Source organism: Syzygium oleosum, unplaced genomic scaffold (genome assembly GCF_021117445.2).
Source record: "Syzygium oleosum isolate NSW1041296 unplaced genomic scaffold, Sole_v2.1 Sole_v2.23, whole genome shotgun sequence".
Classification (NCBI taxonomy): Eukaryota; Viridiplantae; Streptophyta; class Magnoliopsida; order Myrtales; family Myrtaceae; genus Syzygium; species Syzygium oleosum.
In genome coordinates, this window is record NW_026607507.1 from 3,916,258 (window position 1) to 3,941,984 (window position 25,727).

Below are 25,727 nucleotides of genomic sequence, written 5' to 3' on the forward strand. Positions count from 1 at the left end.
GACTTTCGACCTAGCTACACAGTATGTTCCCAATGTCGCTAGCTTCTTTGAGTACAAAAATTCAAGTTTAATCATTTAAATGATTAGTAATCCCTCAATAATCAAACGGTAAATGCACACATCACTTCCTATACCGACAATAGACCGATAAAAATCTCGTACCGATGCAATTTACTCATCCTCGACTAGCGACATAAGTAAGGCCATTAGTTACTTTCGATGAATTTGTATGGTTGTAACTCTCCAATTGGTCCCGCAAATTCTCTAAGGAACTTGAAAAACGGGATTAAATTAATAATAATCACTGATTAGAGAATCCGTTTAACTAACCCGAATTGCCCCCATTCTCAAGTCAATGCCAAAATTGACTCGATAAGGGGAAGCCCTCGCCACGCGCGTGGGTTCCACCCCGCCCCTGCTTTTTCTTACACACAGATATCTCTGCTTCGGGCATCATCGTCTCGGACAGATACGCAGGGCGCAGCTAGAACGCCAAGAACAGCGAAAGGGAAAGTAGCAGCAGCAGCAGATCAAGAAAAGCTCCCCAGAAGAACCCAAGATCCAATTCGTCCAACACCCAGAAGGGGAGCAAGCCCCAGCAGAATCATCATCACTGTCTCCCAGACCAAGAGCCTGGTCAGCGACCCGGAAAGGCAAGAATCGAACGACCCTTTTGTCCCCTTCGGTCGTTCTTGTCGGGGGAGCCCCTCCCTCTCTCTCGCCATGGCCGACAAGGAAGAAGAGCCGCCGCCGCCGCCTCCGTCCCCCACCGCCGCCGCGGCGCAGCAGGCGCCGTCGTCGTACCCTCTGATCCTCAAGATCATGAGCAAGCGGCGGACCTGGGCGTGCCTCTTCGTGCTCGTGTACGCCGCCCTCCTGTCCTCCTCCTGGAACTCCCTCAAGTCCATCCTCGCCTGGTACAGGTCGCAGGCCCACCAGCACCCGTCGTCCGGGTGGCCCGCGCTCTACGCGTCGGTGCTCCTCGGCGCCGTCTTCGGGGTGCTCTCGATGGTCGCCGCCCTCGCCGTCGCCGTCCCGGCGATGCTGGTGACGTGGATATCGGTCGTGGTGCTGCTGGCCTTCTTCGGGAAGCCCAAGAGGGCTCTGGTCCTGGAAGGGAGGAAGATAACGAAGGAGATCGTTGGGCTGGTGTGCAAGGTTCTGCTCAGGGAAGGGAATATTGTGGCTGCGGTTTGTGCTGTTCTTGGGTACTTCGCTCTTGTCAAGAGGAACGCTGAGGGTGACTGATGTGATAGAATTCGAGCCGTGACACGTTCAGGTCGGTGGATTATTCATTTTCTTGGGAAGAAATTAGGGATTTGGGGGTTCTTGGCGAGAGACAATTGGGAAAGTTCACTTTTTTTTTTCTTTGGGTCTTCTTTGTGACGAGTTCTTGTTTTCCCTTTTTTTGGGGGGTGAGAGGAGGATCTTGAAATGGGTATGCTCAGAAGCGAGGGAACTCCCTGTAACTTTCGATGGCTAGCTCTTGTAAATTCTTGCCAATATCACGATCTTGCTTGCTGAGTCTCGTATTTTGATGATGTTTCTCTGGTGTTTACTTGAATCATTTTGTTTCCACAATTGCTGTTCGTCGTTTCCGATTTCATATAACCTGGCCAGTGAAGCTGCAGAGAAGCTGTTCATGGTCGTCTCTTGTGCCACGGTCACCAATTTTACCAAAAACCCAATGGCTCTCCAAGTTTGTGTTCTCTTCTTCTGCATCGTTCGCACACGGTTTGCGTACAGTGAGTCGTCACTTTAATTTTCACGTTTTGGGGAATAAGTTTGGTTAGCAGAAGTTCGAACACAGGACACAGAGAGGATAGATGCTGCGAAAGAAGTAGCTCACCAATAGAATTTGAAAATCCTTAGTTGGCCTTGTCGATGATTGAACTGTGTCTGAACATGGGAAAGTTCATGTTAAGGCAAGGCCATGGAAGATTTTCAGGTCAGCAAAACTCGCAACTAGAATAGTGCCATACTCCATAGAAAGCTTACGCGTGGCATCGACGTTTTAACTGGTGAAAAAAGAAATGTGCTTTCGGATGGCTTTGAGACCTTCCGGTATGAAATCACTTCTTAGCGAGGTCCAATACAATTACAGAGCGGTATATCTTTCGTCGGTGATTAACTTCATCTATTGCAATGAGATTGGATACTATGCCATTTCTAGGGACGGTCGATCGGGTGCGTCAGGAATGGGAAGATACAAAAATCACCATAGCAGAACCAAGTGAAAATGCTAACCGTTGAACTTATCTCGAAATCCACGTCCTAAAAAATGAAACAAAATTAACTTAGCGATATCAAGTCAGCGCGTCGCTTAACACATGCATCACCCCTGATGTTAACTTCTTTCGGCAGCACGGATTGCATTCTTTACCCGGTGTGGAACTCATATGCTTAGCTTAGGAACGTGGCAAAAGCTTTATATTAATGGAAAGTCAGCTCGCCCATTTGATTCTTTGCTTCAACTTAGATATCAGATCTGATGCTTTTGTCTTTGTAGAAGGACAGCGAATGTAGTGTGTTCTGTCCTTATTAAAGCCTGTCGGGTGCCGACATGTGCATGCAATGGTTATAATATTGACTTGGGGAAGAAATTATCAATCTCAGAAATCCAAAATGAGAAGAATCCTAGTAATCATATCATGCTGAACCGAATTCAGGCAAAAAGGACAAAAAGCAATCACACCACCAAATTATCTCCATCTGTTGATGCATATTTGGTCACCAAATATTCGTGGACCGTGCCTATAAATTATGTGTAACTAAATTCATCGATTCTTACAAATTTCACTTGAAATCCACAAGATAAAAATAATATAATTAATCATATTTACGATTTTTTTGCTAAAAAAATTGATCATGTTTATCTGGATTCGAATCAAGGCAAGTACCACATTCCAAGCTTTCTTATTAGTCCAAAATCGAGACATATTTTCCCAAAGAGGGTAGATATTGGTTGAGTGCAAAGAAGCATATGGTCGCCCATAACTTTGTCCAGGCCCAAGCACAGCCTTTTAATTGCTTGTAGAGAACTTATTGGCGGAAGCCTAAAAAAAATTAATTATTTTTCCTCTCTTAATTAAATGAGCTCATGCAAAATTCCAATTTTCTTAGAGTACCTAATATTATTCATTGAGATTACCGTTTTTGTTTAAAACATATCAATCTTTATGAAGTACGTTCTTTTTTTTAATGTATAAAACACATTGATATACGTTTTACCAATTTTAATAATCTTAATTAGTGTCTCCCGACACTCGCTAATAAAGACATAATATTATGATACACTATTGTGTCATCTTGTTTGTGATTACCTTTTGTAACTGGACCTGTTGTTTCGTCTGTTTTTACACCAACTAATAATAGGGCAGCACTTTTTCAACCGATTATGTGCAATTTGTATTGCTTTTTATGACTGTCTTCTTGAGGCAACTTATCATGAGATTACGGAAAAATTCACTTTGTAGGCATGACCATCCTCGCCAACGGAGCAATTGAGTCGTTGCGCACAATTAAAATCCGCAATGGAGAGCGAAAACCATTGATCACACTTGACACGGCATGCTAGAAGTCTAAGAAAAAAGCGAAAATTTGCAGATTTGTAAAATACATTTAACTTTTGAAGTCCTCTATTCGTTCTTCGGCATAATATACTGTTTAATCTGAACGATCCAGGATATAAAGTCCGATGCACATTGAAACTCGATTTAGTTGTTAAAGGGAAATCTAGATCAGGCCCTAAAACTCGAATTTCTGAAGCAATACTAAAGTCAGTCACGAACTTGACTCGTAATTAAGAAAAATTATAATAATCAAGCCGTCAAGTTGGAGCAGTTAGCGGGTAGATTAGCGGTTCAAAGACAGTTGAACGAGGACGGATGGCAATATCTGGTCGCTGCTAATTCAGGGGAAGTGACCGTCGACCGACGATGACTTCTGGTCTTTGTGTGGTTAACATCTCCCTTTTCTCAGTGATGGAAACATCCTTCCTTTTTTCTGTCTTCTTTTCTTTTTGGCTTTTCTTTGCCTGAGTGGGCAAATTCATTCATTTTCTTCCAAAATCTGCGGCTTGATTGGCTGGTTATACTTGGTATTAAGCCGCTTTCCATTTTGTTTTTTGGTGGGGCGGGGGGTTTCATCATTAAGCTGCTTTTCTTGGAAATGTAATTGTAGCCATCTCCAGCATCAAATTAACTTAAATGCCGACCAATTTGTGCTGCTAAGTGCTAACCTAAGCTTGCTTCATTATGCACAGCACATGGCAGTGCGGTCCAGCAATTTTTTCAGGAAATTCATTCAGGGTTGGATTACAGAAGAAACCCACAAAGGAAATGTCACCCCAGATAGGAAATGAGTAAATACAGAACACGTCGAATGGGAAAAAAGAGAGCGGAAAGAGCAAAAAAGAGAAGATTGAATCGGACCGTGTGAATCACAGCTCTGAAAAAGGAGAAATTGTGAGTTCTTGGTCATCACGGGGCATCATCCCTTGCCCATAACTCAATGATGCTCGAATCATCTTGTCGGTTTGCTCCATGAATAGCGCCAGGGCAAAACCACCTGCGAAAGAATACAAACGCTACATACAGCCAGCAATTACTTTCACTTGGCTTGCACCACAGCAGAACCAAACAACTCAGTGCGAAAGAGGTACAAAAATCTTTTCTTTGGCCTGCTTTTCTTTGTTGAATTGAGAGCTATGTGATCTGTTGCTTTTTGATTTGGTGAGGGAGAACGAGAGGTACACATCCACCCCCTGATCATGGCCCAAATGCCCCCATCATCCACGGACTGCCGTTGAACAGCCTCTAGCCTTCGGTCAGTCCAAAACATTATAACCCAAGCAAAGAGAGAAGAAAGAGAGCTGTGGAAACAGGTGCTCCAGATCCATCATCCTCCTTTAACCGTGAAGGGCTTGAAGCTAACACGCCACCATACTTGTTTCACCAGCAAAGTTTCTCTCTCAACTGAGTTTCTCTGACGGCTCTTGAAACAAAAGTGAACCTGTCTCTCTCTCTCTCTCTACGCGTTGGCCCTGGTTCGATGTGCTGCCTCTCACTTCCTTTTGCGGTCCACTCAATAGTTTCCTTGCGTAGACAACCTTTACACACTTCCCTATAAAATTGTCCTACACGGGAACCGGGTTCATGCAATATCTCTCCCTCTCTCTCCCTCTCTCTCTCTCTCGCTGTGAGGAGTGACGGGTAATCTGCGAAGTGCGAGTCTTGACTTCACGTTACTGAATTCTGGCTTCTCCTCATTTCAGACTCATCGGCATTCGCAGCAAGTCCTCAAATTTGGCTGTTGTAAGCGCCTCTCTGTGGGCCTGACGTGATTTTCAGCCTCGTTGCGGCGTTTTCTATCATCCAAGCGTCGCTCTTGTGAGGAATTCAGTGCCGAAAGGGATCTTGGTCTCCCGAAATAAGCTTCTTGTCAACGTACCGTCACATTTTCAGTCTTGGCAGGTGGAAATTTCGTTTGGCTGTTCATGATTCGGACTCTTTCTTGACGTAGAGCCAGAAGGGTACCTCAAAACCCCTTCAATTTGTGAAATTCTGCATCAATCAACATCTTCTTGAAGCTGCCAACCCTATGACATCGAGAGTGGTTGCGAGGAACGGGCTGTTCTGCCCAATTGTGGGGTTTGCATCCTGTGTGGCATTCATTTACTTGTCGTTTGGCGACTTCAGGCTCAATTTTTATGTGGGGAAGAAGATGGACTTCGTGGCAAGAAATGGGACACAGTTTGTGGTGGATGGTAAGGTTTTCTACGTGAATGGGTGGAATTCTTACTGGTTGATGGACCAGGCGGTGGACGAATACAGCAGGCCTAGGGTTAGGACGATGCTGCAAGCCGGTGCGCGGATGGGTCTCACGGTTTGCAGGACCTGGGCTTTCAATGACAATACTTACCATGCTCTACAGATTTCCCCTGGTCAGTTTGATGAGAGAGTGTTTCAGGTAAAAAAAAATACTTAATTCGTGCCGAATTGGCATCCCTTGATTAAATAATCATGGTTATTCTTAATCCCTTATCTATTATTTTAATCGTCAAGTCAACATTATGGTTGCTGTAATGCCAATATGGCAGTGAGATCCAAGATCCTAATTTATTTGCTGCCGTGATCTGCTTCAGTTATGATTAGGCTTTAAGTTTTGATTGGATTCTATGTAAGTAGGTCTTAGAAATAAAGTGAAATGGTTTGAAGTGAGCTAGATTAAACATCAGTTAAGGTACTTACTACCAAAACAAAGGGAAAGAAGGAGATTAGCGGCTTAAGGACTGAGAACAGCTAATCCATGAGGTCATACTGGAGGACTGATGGAGATTGCTTAACATCTAAAATTGAATTTTCGAATACAGCAAATCCACCCAAGATGAGCCGTGGCACCCAATGCATTCTGTACTTCAAGTGATTCTTTTCCCCCGCATGAAGATTAGTAAAGTAATTCTCGAGACTTATCTTCTCTATTTAGAGAAGCATGGTCCAAATTAATTACCATATCGATTCCAATTATATGTAGTTTTCTTTCCCTTTAATATCTTCTTGAGTAAGACAAAACCCATTGCCGTTTTTTCAGCACTGAAATCGCAGATTTCCATTATTATTTGCCGCGGTATGCATTTCACTGCTTAACCTATTGAGTCACTTCATACATAACATAGTCTCTAGTGGAATGCTACATGCATTGGAGGAACGATCTAAATTAAAAGAATCCTGAAGGTAAAAAAATTCTATTCATGGGTGGAAACTACCAGCTACCTCTTTAACATTGCTATGACTACTACAAGTACTGATGCAAAAAATGGTCCTGAATACCAAAGATAAATGGTTAAAATAACTCCATGAAAGATTCTGTTCTCATATTTTTTAAATTGCAGCTGTCCAGCTGTATTCTGCTTTTACTACTTGTCATTGGTTTCTGATTTGATATTGGCATTGTGCGGCAGGCTCTGGATCATGTAATTGCAGAGGCAAATCAATATGGAATCAGGTTGCTTCTCAGTTTAGTTAATAACTTGCAAGCATTTGGCGGAAAGACTCAATATGTCAAGTGGGCATGGGAAGAAGGCATTGGCTTGAGCTCGTCCAATGATTCCTTCTTCTATGATCCTTCCATTCGCCAGTACTACAAAAATTTTGTCAAGGTAGTTTACTTGCTGGTAATTTCTGCCTTATCTGACAAGAGTGCTTCGATTGCCTCTATCTGAACAATCGAGATTTTATGTTCTTCCTATCCCATGGCATTTTTTTTCGAAGGAAAAGCAAAATATTTATGGAAATGCCCTGACAGCATGGAAGAGGCCACTTGTTAAAATGGAAAATACTTTAGGATATTACACATGGATAGGAATATGGCTTTTCAATTCATTTCTTCAGAAAAACATTTTCCCTATGCATAGTGATGTATTCTAACTGAAGTCAAGCTAGTGGATGTTGAGTTTTACATAGAGAACAGTTATTCTAAGCAATAAATGCATCTAGAAATCGTAGACTAGTACAACTAACTAAGCACAACGTTTTTTGCTTGGTATCCATCTGCAGTGCTTAATTTACTATTAAGACAGCCTCATCTTTCTATTGCTTTAGAGACAGCCCTTTTTCCTTACACTTGATAATGCATGCATAATAGTTTTGCAATCATGGTGCAAAAATTGAGTCTCTATTTTCTTTAGACTGTGTTAACCAGGAAGAATACCATTACCGGAGTCGAATATAGAGATGATCCAACCATATTTGGATGGGAGTTGATGAATGAACCCCGTTGTATGACAGATCCTGCAGGGGACACCCTTCACGTAAGGCTCCTACTCGTAAAGCCCTTTCTTTGGTACCATCTGGCATCACCTTTCTAAATTATAATCAGATAATAATTTTGCCATACCAAGCTTTTCCATTTTACAGCAGAATGGTAATTGGACTGGTGCAAATTTCATCATTGGGGTGAATGTTACTTCAAAATGCGTGGTTCTTAATCACAGTATTGTGCTTTGTTTTATTCAATTTACAGCGTAATGGTAATTGGACTTGTGCAAAATTCATCATTGGGGTGAATGCTACAAAATACGTGGTTCTTGATTACAGTATTGTGCTTTGTTTTGCTGGAACTATGCGGATGTTGAAGGGACACTGGCAGTGCATCTGTTTTACTTGTGTTTGCTGACCTCTAGAATTTTTGGATGGAAAAAAAGCTTCAAGCGGAATCCATAATACTCTATAAAATTTAATGATAAGCTTAAACAACTAAAAGAAATGTTTGAATTATGGATATACACTTTTTTGGTGTAGCTGTCCAGTTTAGGTTGACAAAATGGTTGCTCGAGGTTGGGATCTTCTTACTGTACAAACGTTTGATTTTCTTTTCTAGTAGCGTCATTGGGGCGATCTGTGGTTGTTATCAACTCCTTCAATTACTGATCGTTAGGAGGATACCCATTTATGTAATGGTCTTAATTGCAGGACTGGTTAGAGGAAATGTCAACATTTGTAAGATCAATTGACAAGAAGCATCTACTGACTGTGGGCCTTGAAGGATTTTATGGTCCTAAAAGCCCCAAAAGTTTAACTGTGAACCCGGCAGACTGGGCAGCCCTTTATGGGTCAGATTTTGTTCGTAATTCCAATCTCCCAAATATCGATTTTGCTTCGGCTCATATCTACCCTGACCACTGGTACAAATTCCATCAGTATCAATTCGATTATGAACAGTTGTATCTTCATTCATATGGAAAATTAAGTGGCAAGTTATGTGATTTCATCTCTTTTTGGTAGGTTCCATGAGCTAGAATTCGAGGAGTCATTAAAGTTCGTCTCAAAGTGGGTTCGTTCCCACATTGATGATGGTGACAGGGAACTGAAAAGGCCGGTGATGTTCACTGAATTTGGATACTCAAACCAGAACCCGAATTTCCATCCATCTCAGCGGGATCGATTTTTCAAGACCATCTTCGACGAAATCTATGCATCTGCCAGGAAGAATGGGGCAGGGGCAGGTTCTTTTGTGTGGCAGTTCTTGGTCGGAGGGATGGAAGAATACAACGACGATTTCGGGATTGTTCCGTGGCAAAGACCATCTACATATCAACTGATAACGGAACATTCATGCAGATTGGCTGCTCTTGGCGGATTGAAGAAACTGAAGGGAAGCTTGAGAGAACTGTGCCTGCAGGGCAAATGAAGGGATAATATAATAGCATATCCAAATTCATCTAAGGGGGGAATGACATGGCTTTGGGTCATTATAAAATGTGAAGTCGATGCATTGCTCCATGCTTTCCTGGTTTGCTATGCAGTTCACAGTATGAATATATACAGCACAATGAGCTACAGGATGTGGTAGAGAATGTACCTATGTTGAGCTTGTCATGAATGACAGAACCAGCGCCCAACCCAAGAAGCAAAATCTGGTATAAAGAGACTCCCCTTTCCTGTATATCCGAAGATATAATCAATCTGACTGGAGTATAGAAAAGGTGAATTTCCCACATTCATTCTTCATTCCGTTCAGTTGGCGTACTTATCATTCTGCGGCTTGGAACAAGTTTGAATTCATGTATTTTGCACAAGGGTAATAATAATAGCAGGCTTGAACCTCGAAGCCTTTCTTATTGTTCTGAAACTACAGCATGTTTTGCCAGCAGCTAGACTAGTGGCTCGTTCCATCCATAGGCAAAGTGAATCAGCGTCATCCCGAGTTGTGGCCAATGCTGAGTCCTAAGGGTCGAGACTAAGCAAAAACAAGAACTTTCATACTGTGTTAGATCTTGAGAACACCTTGCAAAACCCCCTACTTCAGAACATCAGCAGTTACAGGTCCTGTCAGAACATATGATCAAATAGTAAGACATTGAGGCAGATAAGCTCGAGAGTATATATATCTGTATCGAAACAAGCGCATTGCTTTGCTTGCGCACAGATTCCGAATCAGAGAAAGGTTTAAGGTAGGTGATTCAAGTTCACCATTTCTGCAGTAGAAACTACATCTCTTTCGCCAGCGGTCATCACATGGCAGAAATTCTCCATCGATGATAAAGATTGATCACTTGAAGCAGATACCCGGTTGAGCACATAACTCGATGCGGACTAGGTAAGACTCCACAGATCAGCATTCCCAGAAACACTTGTTTCCTCAATCATTTATTTAGACGGGTTAGTCATCAAGCTGCCTAAAATCCTAAGACAGGAAGAAAAAAAAAAAAAAGAAACCGAAAAACCGAACAAAAGGGAAAAAAAGGAAGAAACATAAGAGAATTCCTATGACACCGCGCTCGAACATGAGCAAAGACAAGATCAAATCACATGAGCACAAATTCACATAATCTATCCACGTTTGGCCAATCTCGGGGAAGTTCTGGTCGCAGCCGCGCCACCGGGACTGGTCTCCAAGCCCTTCGCCGATCTCGGAGAAACCCTTTTCGCGCTCTCGCCGCCGCTCTTCTTCTGCGATTTTTTCTCGCCAATGCCCTCCTCCACGACCTCTCTGTTCACGTCCTCGACCACCTTCATCACCTCATCGCCAACGCCACCTCCGCCTTTCTTCGCCCGCGTCCTTGGCGAAGCAGCATCGGAACCCTTGCTCTTGGCCTTCTCGCTCTCCTTGGCCACTCGGTCGAACTCCTCGTAGAGCTTCCTCGCAGGCCTCTTCTGCTCCACGCGAACTTCTCTCTCCTCCCCCTTCCGCTCCGCCTCGTCTTCCTCTTCTTCCTCGCTTTCGTCGACCAAAGCCACGTACCTCCTCCTCTTCACTGCCACGGGCGCCGGAGGCGGGGAGACAGAACCGGCCCTCTTCCTGCCGTCGTCGACCTGGGTCCTCGAGGCTTTGAGATCTGAAGCCGACTTCGGCTTGGTTTTGGAGATCTTGCCCTTGGCCACCCGGACCGACCTCTCCCGCTCGGCACGGAGCTTCTTGATGCTGCCCTCGATGCGGCCCTGGAGGCGGAGGCGCTGGAAGCTGAGGCCGCCCATCGACCAGTGAGCCTCGCTGGCCCACGAGAGGAGCGGGTCGAGGACGGGGGCCGGCGGGCTGACCCGGTTGGCGTCGTCCCTGAGGAAGCGCGGCCGGGGGAGGCTGCTGCCGTAGAACTTGCCGGGGCCTAGAGGGATCACCATGGCGATCTTGGTATGTAGAGAGAGAGAGAGAGAGAGAGAGAGAGAGCTGTGGTGGCTGTGACGAGTGACGAGATGCGCGGTGGGAGTTTTGTTTATAGAGGAGAAGGAGGAGGAGGGAGGCGGAGGGAGGTCGGTCAGCTGGCGGGAAGTGAGGGCGGGAAGAGTTGGCGCCAATGGATTACAAGATTGTGGGCTTGGGCTTGGGCTTGGGCTTTTCTTTCTGAGCGGTATTGTCTGAAGTCCGACAGCTCACGCGTGCAACGGCAAACGAATCCAGCTGATGTGGAGGTTGTCGAGGTTGTCCCACGTCGGTTGTGGAAGGGGTCCGGTGGTCTGTTTATAGGTGTAAGGGAAAGCCTCGTATCCGGCTGTTGTCGGTTTAATGTGTATTGTGCAATAGATTGCCAAACCGCTGTTTAGTGAGTTTAGAGCAAGTCTCTATATGCGGCATCTGGTTGTTCTCGGTTTAATGTGCATTCCAGTAAATCCATGAGAGGAAGGAAATGGTATCGCACATCCTGTGGATGTCGAAAAATGTGGCGTGGAAAAGGAATTGGTCGCTCGTGGACGATATCGAAGTTCGTGCTAGGATTGTTTCGCCCGGAACTTACGCAGCAGGAAAGCCCTCAGTTGCTCGTGTTCTTAAAAGTTTTGAGGTAACAGAAACACTTGAGGATAGCAGAAACAGCATATATTCTCTGATCAGATGCTACTTTGCCCCAACCCACCCAACCCAACTAGTTCAAGGGCTTAGCTTATTCGATGCTCTGAATATCTCCGAGCTCGGGTTTGAGTTTCTAATCTCTCATTCCAGCAGCTTTACCATTCCAGAGTTCACTAGCCATTCGAGAAAAGAAGACTGTAAAAAGCTTCACTTGCCCACCTTGTTTGACCTAAGATGATTAAGAAGTTCGAATAAATTGGAGCCAAAGTTCAACCACCAAGTTCAACCAGCAAGAAGCTAGTGACAGTTGAAAGGAATTAAAACCAAGGACAAAAAGGAAAAGTATGCATCATCATCATCATGTCAAACGGTTACCAACAGAGCTACATCTCATGAAGAGGAAAAGATCCCTACATGCTACAGACAAATGGATTTCTACTATTTAACACGAGAAACAAGGGAAGAAACTATTAAGCAAGCCAAATCAGTCTTTCTGAAATGTCTGGCGACAAAATCTGCTTACATTCATAAGTGAACCTTTGGTTTTTTTGCCGTGACAATCTGTGAAATCCGGAGTCCTCTACTAAATGCTTGGTTAAATAGAATCTGTGTCTGCATGGACCCGGGCATCCATGATAACACAGCTACCGGAGCCATGACAAGTACTCCAAACATTATATCATACAGTCGAGCTACAGAAACAACACTGTCCCAGATCCTAGTACGCTGCAGAATCGGTCGAAGAACTTGTGCTAGCAATATGAGGCCCCATCCGGTGGGGAGAAATGCCAACAAACTGGTAAAGAGATCAATTAACTTGAACTGCGTAAACTTCAGCAATGCAACTAACACGAGTGCTCCTAGTGTAATGATGAGGAACTGCACAAGTCGATAATAGATGTGCTCTCTCGCCGCGTACTTGTCCCTGGCATGTGATATAAGCACATGGACCCCAAAAGCTACGAAAATGCAAATCCAAGAGAGCAAGTAAACGGCAATACTTTTACTTCCAGCTGTGATTCCGAGTTGGTATACAACCCCATACTGGAAAAAGAAGAAGCGGAGATCCAAGATTACCTCTACTAGTTTTCCCCAAAGACCTGTTGTTCTCAGGTGATCTTGCTCCTCATACCACCAGACTTCCCAACTCTCTTCAGCTCTAGTAAACACACCGCCGCGGAACCATATCCAGTTCATGAACTCGTCGAAGTCATACACTGTCTTCAACCAATCGAAACCAAGAGGGTTGAACAGAAAAGGAGCCATAATCCACGAAACAACAAGGAACCAACTTGAGATGGTCAGGGCTATATAAGTGAAGGTGCTTTTTGAGGTAGGGCTGTGTGATGCATAAACTGTGAGTATTAGGCCAAGTTCAATTGCCTTCACAAAGTGACTACGCGCGTAGAGCCTGTAGTTCTCTGCGAAACTTTTGTGCTCCACGACAAATCCACGTCCTGTGGGACGATATTTCGCACCACCATGAAGAACGGTCCGGCCAAAGTAGTGGGCACGAGTTCCCATAGAAAAGGTGTAGAAAACGGATGATAACTGGAGCTGCATGGTAAAAAAATCCCATATAGCTTGAAGAAATCCATGCTCGAGGGAATTCTCAACTATCATAGGAAGTGCGGTAAATAGACCGAGTTGGATGATAAATTGCTGATTTAGAATTGTACCGAGTGCTTTATTGTCATTGCTGTTGCTTGCAGCGGCCTTTTCAAGCCCACTTAGGCAAAGATAGAGCCGGCCCCATAAAAATGCATAGACTGTCAAGATGATCATCATCGTGTTAAAGAAGAACCCGACAGTGGTGTAAAAGAAGGATAGCATCCGGAAGAAGTCAAGCCGATGCCCCAACCGATAGACATCTCTGCTAATGACCTGTTCACCATTACCACTAGAAACCTTGGCTTCAAACATCGATACCTGATTCAATCCAACATCCCTTCCCTTACCCACCTGTATGTACTCATGGTGTGTGACATTGCCTCCTCTCAATGTGCAATTAAATCCGGCAAAAATATCTTCACTGATGTTGATCACTCTGGATGCTTTGCTAATACCGCCCCTGCTTAGGAACCAAAACCTGTCGAAAACATCTGGATGGCCATAATGCATTCGAACTTTTAAAGGATTAGCTAAGACGCGTTGCCCTAATGTGACGAAACTCGTCTCTTGAGCTGACATAAACCAGGCAAGCGAAGAAACTGAACCAGTGAAGATGTGTTCTCTAACCCCCAAGATGGTAGGCTTCCGAATGCCATAGTACGTCTTGAATTCTTCCAGCAGATTCCGCATCTTGAGTGCCTCCTCGAAATAGTTGTCTTGGTTCATATCAATAGTCTGGACGGCATCGCCACGAGTGAAAATGAGCGCATGGTTCTGGTTTTCTGGTTTTCCCTCTCCAAGCTTCAAGGGACCAGGTAATTGGACCCTGTATAATTCTACTTCCTTCTGGCGTTGCAGATCGTACTTGACCAGAACAGAATAGTATTCCTTTTCACCCCTCCCGGTGGAGACTTCATCCACATAAGCTACTCGGAGCGCTTCATTGTTTTTCATCAGGTTCAATATTTCCTCTGCACGGGTATCTTTCTCTGCCTTTTGAGACCCATAAATCTGGCAAGCGACCACGTATGTGTATTTCATCGCAGCGGTGCCGGATATATGGTCTTCGGACAAAAGATTGACCGTACTAATACTAGTACTAAAACTCTGGGAATAAGGCGACTCTTCCGAACTGTTCACGCTGCCATCGTGCCCCATCGAGTCCAGTCTTTTTACTAATTCCCGAATTTCCACCTCCGATGCAGAATCAAGAAAAGCCAGCATCTTAAGTGCTCGATAGTAATACATCATTCCTCTCACTGTTCGAGCAAGTGTCTGGCCTCTGTATGACGCCCAAAGCCTAAGATCTCTCAACTTGGCCATTGTTTCGTCGTCCTCATCGGCCTTTGTCACCTTTCCTTCTCTGAGCATTCTCTCAATGAAATACTTCCACTCATCAGGATATACAGTCTTCAAATAAAACAAAATGTAAACTCCATCTTCGTTCTTTTTGAGAAGCTGCTCTTTGCTGTACACTACCTCTTCGTTGTAGTAAGGAGTCAGAACGCTGAAACCCAACATTTTCTCCACCTGGGGTGCGTGGGGCATGTTCATAAATAGTGAATTACTGAAAAAGGAAATTCGCCGTCTAGCCTCCACATTCGAAGGAACGTTGTGCATAGAGTCCCTTGAAGTCAGAATGGTGCGCAAGCGACGAACTTGCCTATAGAACTTCTTATTACTTGGATTGGGCAATGCAACTGCATCCACGAAAAGCAATCCACTGCCAGAAGCCAAGCCATCCTCCTCCAGCTGATCGTTGTTCCGCCTCTCTATGAAAAATTCTCTAATAGCAATCTCATAAAGGGCCTGCAGAGTGTGCACAATTTTGTCCAAATCTTTCCCTGAATCTTTCAATAGCTCAGCCAACTCTGATAACTTGTCGTGAATCTTTGGCAACACGGACAACTTAAAAAGCTTTGAAAATTTCTCCACCTCGATGGAGTGATCGATCTCTTGAAACAAAACAGTGAGGATGGAATGCTCCTTCGAGTTCACTTTGACAATTTCGAGCAGCAAGTGCTTGACACTGTCGTATGCTTCGATCACAGCACAGCGCCTGTACTCGTTCTTGCAGATCTTATACCAGAGCCACTTGTCAGGAGCATCAACTAGCTCCTTGGCCTGACCCAAAGCAAGCAACAGCTCATTGCAAAGGAGAAAACAGGGCCAGGAAATAACTCTAACACTCCAAGAACTCCTCGGTAGCTCCAAGAGCTCAACTTCCCGGTCAGATATTATATCCTCTTCCCTAAATATGGTTATGATCTCATTCCAAAGCAAAGCGAACCTCAGCGCTTCGATTTGATTAGGTTCAAACTTCTGGTACGGCTTGCCAAGCCCATACCTCAGCTTCAGCCGGTGAAGAAAATCCTGAAACTTGTTTCCTATCGTTCGCAAAAGCTGCTCCTCAGGCATCAGATTAAACTGAACAGCACTCGCAAAGAACTGGAACCGCAAACTCAACTGGTCAAGATTTCGGATCTCACCCAAGTGATCTAACAACCCAATTGCTGCTCCAACAAAGGATGAATAGATCGAGTACCAAATCTGCAGATCCATAAGGTAAATAAGCACCACGGGGAGCCACAACAGCCCAACCGCGAACCTGTTGCTGTTGCCGAAGAACTGGTGCCACTCGTATGTCACATCTCGCAGTTTCCAGAGCTGTTTTGTCGGTTCGATCATGGGCTTAATTTGCAGGAAGTAGCTGAACAAAAATTTGGTGGCTAGTACAAGTAGCCAAAATAGAGAGTACTTCACATTATCGACCAGACCTTCTCTAAGGCCACGACCCACGAAGATGCGACTCTGGAACCACCACGTGAACAGGTGGAAGATCCTCCAGTTTGTTTCCTCTAGGAAATTTTGAATCCATGGAATGATCATCAGGGCCAATCCCAGCAGCTCGGGAACTACAAAAACCAAGGCCAGCTCAAGAAAATTCACCAATCTCCTGTTCGCCTCTTGCGACCACCTCTTATCAGCATTTCTTTGCGACCAAATCCGTCCATAGAATACCCCGAAAGCGACTACCCAAACACCCGCGACGACAATCTTCATCACCATCCTCACTCCTAACAACATTGTTTCTCTTGACACCAAGCGGCGCTGCATCCCGGCATCAAGCAGGGACTGCAGGAACCTCATCCCACTCCAAGTGATGAAAATAGTCAAGACCTTGACTTGAAGGTCCCTGCTCTTCAATGCCTGCCATGGATACTTCTTATCATTCTGCCAAGCCACAATGATAGCAGCTTGCAGAAACAGAACCAACATCACCCACAATCGATCGAAACTCCTGAACAAGTTCCAAAACGTCCTCTTCTCCACGAACCCCGTCTTGCCAACTCGATATCTCTTCTCGTCAGTCGCGAAGAAGCTACTTCCACGATCAATCGGCCATCCCAACTTTGCGAAGCACCTTCCTGACCAGAAGTACTCATTGACGTCATCATAGTTCCTCCATGCATGGTGCGGCGCAGTGCCATTCTTGCTCTGATTGACCTCTTTTCTAATCGTATCGTAAATCGGCTTCACGACTTTATTCAAAAAGGCATTTTCTCCGGAAACTGAAGGCAAAATGGGCTGTCCGGTGTTCGGGTCGATGTAATCCTCCAAGATCTTGTTCATTTCGATCGCCATGTTGTGGAAGATGTAGCAAATGCACTCCGGCAGGAACCGCAGGTTCGCCGACTCGCCCCACACAAGGAGATAGAGCGAGACATAGAGGAGCTCACGCTGTGTGTCCGAGACGGCCTCACGACGGTCGGAGATCCAGACGTTCGACTTCCTGCCCAAGTAAGAGCACCAGAGGGTGTAGTTCCGGAGGAGCTTCTTCCGGAAGCGGCGGACGACGGCGACGTCGAGGGCCTCCATGTTGTCAGGCTGGGAGGCGAGCCGCATTTGGAGGTTGGCGAGGTGGAGGACGAGGTGCTCCCGCTGGTTCCGGACATTGTCCTCCTGGAACCCGAAGAAGAGGCGGAGCCAATCGAGGAGGTCGTAGTCAGGGCGCCACGGGGAGCGCGGCGGCCGGCGGAGGTCGCCGACGGAGCGCAGGGCTGCGCAGACAGCACGGACCTCCGGGAAGCGGAGGGACGGGTGGTCAGCGCTGACGGTGTGGACCGGGACGATGTTGTATGGCGGTTCTCGATCACCACCAGCGCCAGGCGGCGGCTGGCCGGGCCGGTCTCGACCCGCCGGGTTGACGGGTGGATTCGGGTTGGGACGGTGGCTCATTGGGTTGGCGTTCTAGCCGCGGGCTCGGCCGTTCGAGGCTTTGAGCAGGTTATGCGGTGGAGGGTCGGCTTTGGTGAAGCTTTTAGGACTGAAGATGGCAAGCATGATCAATGGTCACGCCATGGCAGAGGGAGAGTGAGAGAGATAGAGGGGCGCGCTTTTTGCGGCATTCAACTTCTTGAACGTAATGGTGCTCTACGCAAAGGTACTTTGAGCTTTTCGTTTCTGTGAATTTCTAGGACCAAAGTAGATAAAGTATTCAGATTCGATTCCACCTTATATTTTATGTAAAAGATCGGTGCCGTCTCTGATAGATCACGAAGAAAGAGGGTCGGAAATGGAAACAAAAGCCAAAGCATCTGGCGATTGGCTCCATTTGTTTCACCAGGAGATTTTCCGCATTTTGTTATGGTTTCGACCAATCTGCAATTTGGACAGAGCGTTGCAGTGCAACAAAATGCAGACAAGCAGAAGACATCGTAAATTCGTGCTTGGCCGGTTCGGAAGATGTCTAGTTTATACCTCATATGGTTTTGACCCGACACCGGAATATTAACCGTGACGGTATGTGTTTCATACTTTAAAGCAAGCGCTTCTCATTGAGCATGTACCGGCATGACGCGTTCCGCACAGATTTTAATTATGGAAAGGAATCGTTGCTCAGTAAAAGTGAGCAAAATATATGATTTTTTCCCGTTTGACATCGCGAACGTCATATCATAACTTGAAAATCGCATGACAGTTCGTATCGTTGACGCCGCGAAAATCATTAAGGGGGTCAAGGCAAACGAATGAGCTCCACGTTTTCTCGTGCCCGGTTTCGCGGTGTGTTGAACCTTTCGGTCAAGAGGAACTTGAGCCGTTCTCTCCCCCAAGTGTGGATCAATTTTATATTTCAGCATAAGATAGATAAAAAGAGAGCCTTGATCTTGAATAGGGCCAAGCATGTGTTTTTGGATCCATTCACTCACAAATCGTCCAAATGTCAACTCTTAGAAAAAAAGAAATCATACAAGGAGGATCGAGTGGGGGAGGAGGCATGAGCAGATACTCCCGCATCTATTTGTGCTCTACATCCACATATTTATATCCGTATATCATGTGACACACTGTATTGCTGTGCTTTCGCAGATCTCTTTTCAAGATTCGTCATGGCGGCAATATCGTCGGAACACTTATAGCGATCGATGGTTCTTTTTTTTTTTTTTCCCATGACAGATTGAGACCACCCAATTTGATTCCAAAGAAGAAGAAGAAGAAGAAGAATTAATGGAAGAAAAGAGGGGAATCCCCCCAAATGCATGAACATGATTGAAGGAGTAAAGAGAAAAAGAGAGAGAGAGAGAGAGAGACAGGGCATGTGCTGGTCCTGAAAAGGCGCCCCAATCAAGTACTAGTTTAAAAGAGCGGGGATGGATTCGTGGGGATGATTAAACTAATGTTTCTCTCTTTTAAAGGACGAAATGGAGGGTCAAAGTTTGGCAAATCTCGATGCTTGTTGATCAGATGCGAATGACCCCTCTCTCTTTTTACGTTATAATTGTCAATTTAATCTTTGTTATGGTGAGAGCTGAGCTTGAATTGCATTTGAATCTGCAGAGACCACCAGGCCCGCAATACGGGTTCAAAGGCCTGCGGCTGCTCATGCTCGGCCCAGATCATGCACTGATTTGATTGGCACCTTCGCTTGTGATTCGCAAAGGATATGAGGTTTTTCGTTCTCTCGCGACTCTAGTTGAGTGGTCCTGCTAATGGCTAGATCGGTGGTGACGATGACCCGGACGATTTGCGACATAAAGTGGTAGCTTGTTTCTTGTGCTCGGCCAATGCTGTCAAAATCATTGGCCTAGAAGTTGTGGATACCATCTTCCCCAATTTTTATAGGTGGCGTATGTTAATAGTAGGCGATCCCATAACAAACCTGACAGTTTTATTCTTTGACATACATGTAGACACTTTCCGAAAAGATAATCTATTCTGGGAATGATTTCGGCTGAGCACGCTTAAGCATTGCCTCTAAAAATTTATTTCAATTTTTACACGCACAAACACTTAATATTCCAGAATAATTCTCCCTCGTTCGATGCATATTTTGGTTCATTCCTGCCCTTTTACTTATCTAGGAAGCTTGTCAGGAGTCACTTCTTGTCCCGATCCTCTAATCCCGACGACCACTCTCTGTCGTATTCGGACCGGATTGTTACGGGCAGCAATAGGCAAATTGGAATCGGTTTGGCGATTCCGATAGTCAGAGTTGGATGGAGTTTTCAGACAACCGGGGGATGCGTTTCGGAAAAGTCTAAGAAGAGGGAAAAAGAGAGGAAGGAACGAAAGGTGTTTTTGACCGTGTGTGATGCGCATGAACATTGTGGGATGCGTCGGGACTACTAGAAGGCAAGGCAAAAGGCATCTGGGAGAGACCGATGCTGTCCGTCTGCGTCGTCCTCGTGCGTCGGGCTCGGACAGTCACCGACCTCCTTCCTTATCCACAAAAACTTTCGGTGTACGTCGAATGACGGGGAAAAATCTCAGCTTTTGATTTCCCCACACGTTGAACACGTTTCTCCACGCCCCCCCCCCCCCGCAACCCCCACCTATATCTTTTGTTTGTTCGCCAAGCAAAAGCAGCTTGCTGCTCCCTGCAACGCGAACCTTCCCCCTCCGTTTCTCCCCACACAACGCGCACCCTCCCTCCCTACCCCCCACTTTTATCAACCCCCTTCTCTCTCCCTCGCTCTCCCTGTCTTTCTCCACACCCAAAACGAAGACCCTGTCTGTGACCCACCACAGGGTGATTCTCGTTTTCTTCTGAATCTCCGTTCCTGCAATCGTATCGGGAGAAAATGGCAACTGGGTCGTCGTTGGGTCGGGCCAACTCCGGCTCCAAGGGCAGCTTCGATTTCGCCGCCGACGACATCCTCTGCTCTTACGACGACTTCGCTAACCAGGAGTCTTTCCACAGGAGCCACTCCGATCCCCCGATCCCTGCCGGCGCCATCAAGGTGCTCGTCTCGACTATCCCGTCGTTTTTGGAGCTCAAAGTCTTTGCCTTTGTTTTCCTTTCTTTTTCGTTTAGATTGTTTTGGTGTTCGGTGTCGGTATTAGTTCTTGCTGCGGAAGTTGTGTGCAGAGATGTACGGTGATGGGCAAAAGAAGGTGCTTTGTTTCTAGGGTTAACGGGTGTGACTTTTGTGGGTCGATTTCGTTTGATAGAATTGTGCGGTGGGGATTTCTGTCATGTCTGGAGGAGTTGGAGCGGTTGCAGTTTGCTCAGCTTTATGCAATTTCTGTTGTGGAAGTGGTATGAGTGGTGCAATATGATTAGTAATTAAGTGTGAACTTTTCGGTGTTATTGCCCCCCCTTACGCCGGTAGCAATATCTTCATCTGTGTTAGGTCGTTGAAAGAACGAAAGCGAGAAAGTTCCTTGGAATCATCTTAAAAACTGGAGGTGGGAAGAGATGAGTAAAATGTATTCATCTTTAAATAGTTTGTGATTATAGATTGCAGGCACTTTCCCTTCAAAATAGTGGCCTTTTCTGTAATTTTTATCTGAAGGATATGACGATTCTGAAAACATGGTTCTTTCTTTTTTGTGTCCACTAGCCATCAATATAACGTGAGGTGATGTCGTTGCCATCTTTACTGTATACATCATGCATGCCACTGGATTGAAGAAGATTTCTGGTTGGGAACTTATGGAGTAGTGTTTGTTCTTGATTTTACCTTATCGCTTGCAGATTGCAGAATCATCTGCTTGAAGAGAATGTCTTCAATATAATGAAATTATTAGATTTGCTATATAGGCATTGCCCTTTTAGTATATATGGGAGATGTTCTTATTTGGTTTCGTTGTTAGGGACATAGCTTCTATTCGTCTTCTGCGAATTCTTACTATTGCGAGTCTTCTATCTTCTGTTCATTTTTGGAATCAATTTATCCTTAAGTAAGGGCCTTTTACTCCTTATATTCTCTCAGAAATTTCAATGTTACTCTTTTTGCAGGATTTTCATAAAAATAAGCTTGTGCGACCAGTGACATATGCCCCCCCTTCCTGTAGCCAGCCAGAAGATTCTCTAATTCAGGACTTGGTTTCCACAGTTGAGAAAAGCATGAAAAGAAATGCAGACAGTATCATGCGCTTTCTTGAGGGAATCAGTTCTCGGTTGTCGCAGTTGGAATTATATTGCTACAATCTTGACAAGTCAATTGGGGAAATGCGATCTGAATTGACCCGTGATCATGATGAAGCAGATGCGAAGCTCAAATCTCTTGAGAAACATGTTCAGGAGGTGAGTTGCTTCCGAAAATATAATTTTGTTTGTATAATTAACTTGCAATGTATTCAAGAGTTCACTTGGTGAGAGGTAATTCATACTTAATCCTACAAGCCTCTTCAGTACATAGTCAGTCTGAGATGGTGCAGCTGGGGGTCAGCCGTGTGAGTCCATCAGACTGTTGGCCCAATTTAGGGAAAGATTTGCCCCACGGATACTCCGTGAGAAGTTCAGTTACCTTTGCTAATGACTTAGTTGATAAATTTGGACTTTTCAATTCCCTACACTAGGAAAATTCCCATTTTTACCTTTTTCAGTTATGGCTTAAGTTTCTGTGGGGTGGTTCTACTTGCCTGAGTAGGCGAGATTTGACATCGGTGAACATCTTTCCTTTTAATGTCATTAGGGTTGGTGTATTGTTGGAGAAAAACCTATGTTAGGCCTTGTAGAGTTTGTGGTATCTTTTCTTGTCAGGTGAGTCATTGTGTCTCTTATGATTAATTGTTTCCAATCTTTTTTCTTTGGACAATCCTTTTTTTGCTGCTTCTCTTTATTTTCACGTAAGAAGCATCTATGAAAATCCCTGTTGAGTTTTGATGGGGATTCTCTCGATTTTAATTAGCTGTGTATTTATCTTGCATGTGGATGTTTTATCTGACCTTACATATTTTAATTGTAAGACAGCGCAGATGTTTTATTATGGCCTTATTCTGAGTGTTATGGTTCTCAAATTGTGTGGTGAGATCTGGGATCATTTTATTGGATCATGCAATTGCTCATTTAAGAATGGGCAATTTCTTGATAAAATTCGAAATGGGATTTGGAGTTTGGATTAAAGTCCATCTTGATACTCGACGTAAAATTCTTCAAACATGTCTGTCAGACAATATGTGATAAGATGGACAATGTCCTGATAAAAGGCTTCCACAATCATAGAAAGTGGGTTAAGCATCAATAAAGTCATATTGACTAAGAACAGTTGCTTGTGGGAAAAGTTCATCTTGCTCGATACTGCAAGGTGAATCGAGATGGTTATGATGGTTAACTGTGATCTGTCAGATGTAGGGTTTCATGATTGTGCCACGTGTTAATCTTAGTTAAGCTGTCCTCTCTCTTTATGCTTGAGCTCCAGAAATATGATTGTAACTATCCTATTCCGTTACAGGTTCATAGATCAGTTCAGATCCTGAGAGACAAACAAGAACTTGCTGAAACTCAGAAAGAACTGGCCAAGCTTCATTTTGTGCGGAAAGATTCCTCCTCTTCAGGCCAATCTCAAACCAATGAGGAGAAATCCCCTGCCTCTGATATCAAAAAGACTGAATGTATGTCTGATCCATCGAATCAGCAACTGGCTTTAGCACTGCCTCATCAAATATTGCCGCAGCCGCAGCCGCAGCCGCAGCAGCAGCCGCAGCCGCAGCCGCAGCCACAGCCACTTACCTCACAGGCTCCTCCTCAAAATGTGTCTCAACCACACTCCTACTATTTGCCTCCTGTGCAGATGCAAACTATGGCAGCCCCAACACACATGACTCGGACACAATATTTGCCTTCTGATCCTCAATATTGTGCTCGCCAATCTCCTCAACTGCAAAGTGTATCTAGCGTTCCGGCACAGCCTATGCAGCCACAAGTGCATCAGACGTTGCCGCCTCAATCATTATCTCATTATCAGCAGCAGTGGTCTCAGCCATTACAACAGCAGGCGCCAGTGCCACCACAGCAACAGTCATCTGCAGAAGCCCAGATTGTAGCACCATCAACGGTGTATCCTCTCTGTCCACCGAACCAACCGACAACACTAGCTCCTAAAGAAGCACCACTGAGCAGTGTACATATGCCAGTTCAATATTCAGGAATTCCAGCAACAGCTTCTGGTCGTCCTGAGAATATGGCCATTGGATATGGTGGTCCTGGTAGAACTATTCAGCAGCAGCAGCCGCCGCCTCCACCTCAGGCTATTCGAAGTACTTTTATTATGCAGAACAATGATGGTTTTGGAGCTGTTGGGCCAAACCCTTCTATGTCTCCGGGGAATGCATATATGGTGTACGATGGCGAAGGTGGAAGGGTGCACCATGTGCTTCAACAATCTCCCTTACCTCAAGGTGCATATCCTCAGACGAACGTCTCCTATCAGAATCCGCAGCCCACACCACGCCCTTATAACGTCCAAAATCTGGCACAGCCGCAGTTTATTAGGAAACATGCCAATAATGAGTTGGTTGATAGGTTGGTGAGCATGGGTTTCCGAGTTGACCATGTCTTGAGTGTTATTCAGCGAATGGAGGAGAGTGGACAGCCAGTGGATTTCAACTCTGTGATCGATAGGTTGAGTGTGCCTTCTTCAGGAAATCCTCAGAGAGCATGGTCCGGGTAATATCCCGGGCTCTGAGTTCTGTCTACAAAGAGATTCCCGTTGCCGGCTTTATCGAATAAATGGCGAAACTATTTGCATCATACCGTCACGTATGTTTTTGGGAGTGACGGCTCTACTTTTCAACTCGGTGGATTGTTTCATCTTTGTTGCTGAGGATGATCCGAACAAATGGCTTTTTTTCTTATGTGGATTAGATTATCAATTCATCTCTCAGGGATCATTGGTCTGATGTGTTATGTTTGATCCCACAATTAAGTTTATTCGTCGTAGGCAAAAGAATGCACATGGGTTTTTCTTCTAATGTGCTGGTTCATGTAGCAGTAGTATTTCAAGTTATTCACAAGCGTGAATGTGTTTCGGGCTCACTATGCGTGAAGCGAATGTATCGGGCAAGGTTTTCTCGTAGACACCATAATGCAATCAGATGGATGGATGGTTTCTGTTTCACGAAGTGTGTGCACTGCGGTGGTATTTTACTTGTGCAGTCATAGCCTTTGATTGTCATATAGCTGCACCGTGTCAACTACTTAAGTGGGAAAAATATTATGTGATGGACTCGAGAAACTACCCTGTTGTGAATAGGACAAGCGAATCGAATATTAATAATGAAATAGACAGAGCGAAGGAAGTAAATTAGACCGGATTTACATGATTCGGTTGGTATGATCTACGTTCATGGGAAAGCAACACAGAATTCCATCTCAGAACAAGCGAGACAACGAAGATTATAATAATATTCGAGCATTCCAAAAACTCTCGGTCCAACCCTCAATTACACGTAATAACTCGTCTGAAAAAATAATCTCGCACATCATTTTCTCAATCGGGAAAATTATCTAAATAGTCATAAACTTAGCCAATTCAGTTCTAAACCTTTCAATTTTGCTAATTGAGTTTATCTGGCCAATTTTGATTTCTAAATTGCTAACGTGGACGCCAACCGTCCTACATAACATAGCCAATGCTGACGTGAATATTTTTTAATAATTTTTTGAAAATTTTATGATTTTTTTCTTTTTTTCCTTTTCTTTACTTTTTTTTGTGGTTTTTGGAGTGATGGCCATAGACCCTTACCGGCTACTAGACGATAGGGGTGTGCAAAGGAACCGGGAACTGCCTGGAATCCGATTGGACAGGCCCGAAACCAGTGGTTCCACCGGGAACCGGTACGGTTCCCGATTTCAGGTGTGGAACCGCCCACCTGCCCATCTGGACCAAACTGGTAATATAATAATATATACTATATTTATTTAATTTTATTTACAAAAAAAGAGAAATCCTAATACCCTAAGGCCGAATTTGGTTGTCTGGATAAAAATCAGAATATGATATGTTTTATCCTATCCGGTGTTTGGTAAACGTTTAGGACAAGATATCGTCGGATATAGAGGGGATATAGATCAGATAAAAAAATTCTAGGGGAGAGGTGGGATA

General features: G+C 44.7%; 5 protein-coding genes and 1 non-coding gene across 7 annotated transcripts; 3 read left to right on the top strand and 3 right to left on the bottom strand.

Moving 5' to 3' along the window:
- Nucleotides 1-360: 360 nt before the first annotated feature.
- LOC115682407 (uncharacterized) lies at nt 361-1,541 on the top strand. The gene has a single exon (XM_030606620.2). The coding sequence runs from the start codon at nt 724-726 to the stop codon at nt 1,246-1,248; it is 525 nt and encodes a 174-aa protein (XP_030462480.1). The 5' UTR covers nt 361-723; the 3' UTR covers nt 1,249-1,541.
- A 2,793-nt stretch (nt 1,542-4,334) lies between these two features.
- On the top strand, nt 4,335-9,496 carry LOC115682280 (mannan endo-1,4-beta-mannosidase 2-like). Of its 2 annotated transcripts, none has more exons than XM_056321626.1 (6): nt 4,335-5,007; nt 5,276-5,970; nt 6,962-7,159; nt 7,688-7,810; nt 8,472-8,683; nt 8,784-9,496. In XM_056321626.1, the coding sequence occupies exons 2-6, from the start codon at nt 5,602-5,604 to the stop codon at nt 9,187-9,189; spliced, it is 1,308 nt and encodes a 435-aa protein (XP_056177601.1). In that variant the 5' UTR covers nt 4,335-5,007; nt 5,276-5,601; the 3' UTR covers nt 9,190-9,496. The 2 variants fall into 2 exon arrangements, with proteins under 2 accessions (XP_056177601.1, XP_030462312.2); XM_030606452.2 differs by lacking the exon at nt 4,335-5,007 and having other exon boundaries at nt 5,024-5,474; nt 5,700-5,970.
- A 623-nt stretch (nt 9,497-10,119) lies between these two features.
- Nucleotides 10,120-11,187, bottom strand: LOC115682281 (uncharacterized). The gene has a single exon (XM_030606454.2). It carries the CDS (start codon nt 11,118-11,120, stop codon nt 10,332-10,334), a length of 789 nt encoding a protein of 262 aa, XP_030462314.1. The 5' UTR covers nt 11,121-11,187; the 3' UTR covers nt 10,120-10,331.
- Nucleotides 11,188-12,116: 929 nt separating this feature from the next.
- Nucleotides 12,117-17,821, bottom strand: LOC115682279 (callose synthase 12-like). The gene has a single exon (XM_030606451.2). It carries the CDS (start codon nt 17,632-17,634, stop codon nt 12,310-12,312), a length of 5,325 nt encoding a protein of 1,774 aa, XP_030462311.1. The 5' UTR covers nt 17,635-17,821; the 3' UTR covers nt 12,117-12,309.
- Nucleotides 14,578-14,657, bottom strand: LOC115682408 (small nucleolar RNA J33). Its single transcript, XR_004005881.1, has one exon. It is a non-coding gene; the product is annotated as a small nucleolar RNA J33 (small nucleolar RNA).
- Nucleotides 17,822-20,338: 2,517 nt separating the features above from the next.
- LOC115682351 (uncharacterized) lies at nt 20,339-24,594 on the top strand. Its single transcript, XM_030606546.2, has 3 exons — nt 20,339-20,636; nt 21,638-21,925; nt 23,076-24,594. Exons 1-3 carry the CDS (start codon nt 20,478-20,480, stop codon nt 24,291-24,293), a joined length of 1,665 nt encoding a protein of 554 aa, XP_030462406.1. The 5' UTR covers nt 20,339-20,477; the 3' UTR covers nt 24,294-24,594.
- The last annotated feature ends 1,133 nt before the right edge of the window (nt 24,595-25,727 follow it).

Coding starts and splice junctions, on each gene's coding strand:
- LOC115682407 (XM_030606620.2), top strand. CDS start 724: ATGGCCGACAAGGAAGAAGAGCCGCCGCCGCCGCCTCCGTCCCCCACC.
- LOC115682280 (XM_056321626.1), top strand. CDS start 5,602: ATGACATCGAGAGTGGTTGCGAGGAACGGGCTGTTCTGCCCAATTGTG. Junction 7,160..7,687: donor ACTACAAAAATTTTGTCAAG/GTAGTTTACTTG, acceptor TATTTTCTTTAG/ACTGTGTTAACCAGGAAGAA. Junction 8,684..8,783: donor CATATCTACCCTGACCACTG/GTACAAATTCCA, acceptor TCTTTTTGGTAG/GTTCCATGAGCTAGAATTCG.
- LOC115682281 (XM_030606454.2), bottom strand. CDS start 11,120: ATGGTGATCCCTCTAGGCCCCGGCAAGTTCTACGGCAGCAGCCTCCCC.
- LOC115682279 (XM_030606451.2), bottom strand. CDS start 17,634: ATGAGCCACCGTCCCAACCCGAATCCACCCGTCAACCCGGCGGGTCGA.
- LOC115682351 (XM_030606546.2), top strand. CDS start 20,478: ATGGCAACTGGGTCGTCGTTGGGTCGGGCCAACTCCGGCTCCAAGGGC. Junction 20,637..21,637: donor TCCCTGCCGGCGCCATCAAG/GTGCTCGTCTCG, acceptor CTCTTTTTGCAG/GATTTTCATAAAAATAAGCT. Junction 21,926..23,075: donor TTGAGAAACATGTTCAGGAG/GTGAGTTGCTTC, acceptor ATTCCGTTACAG/GTTCATAGATCAGTTCAGAT.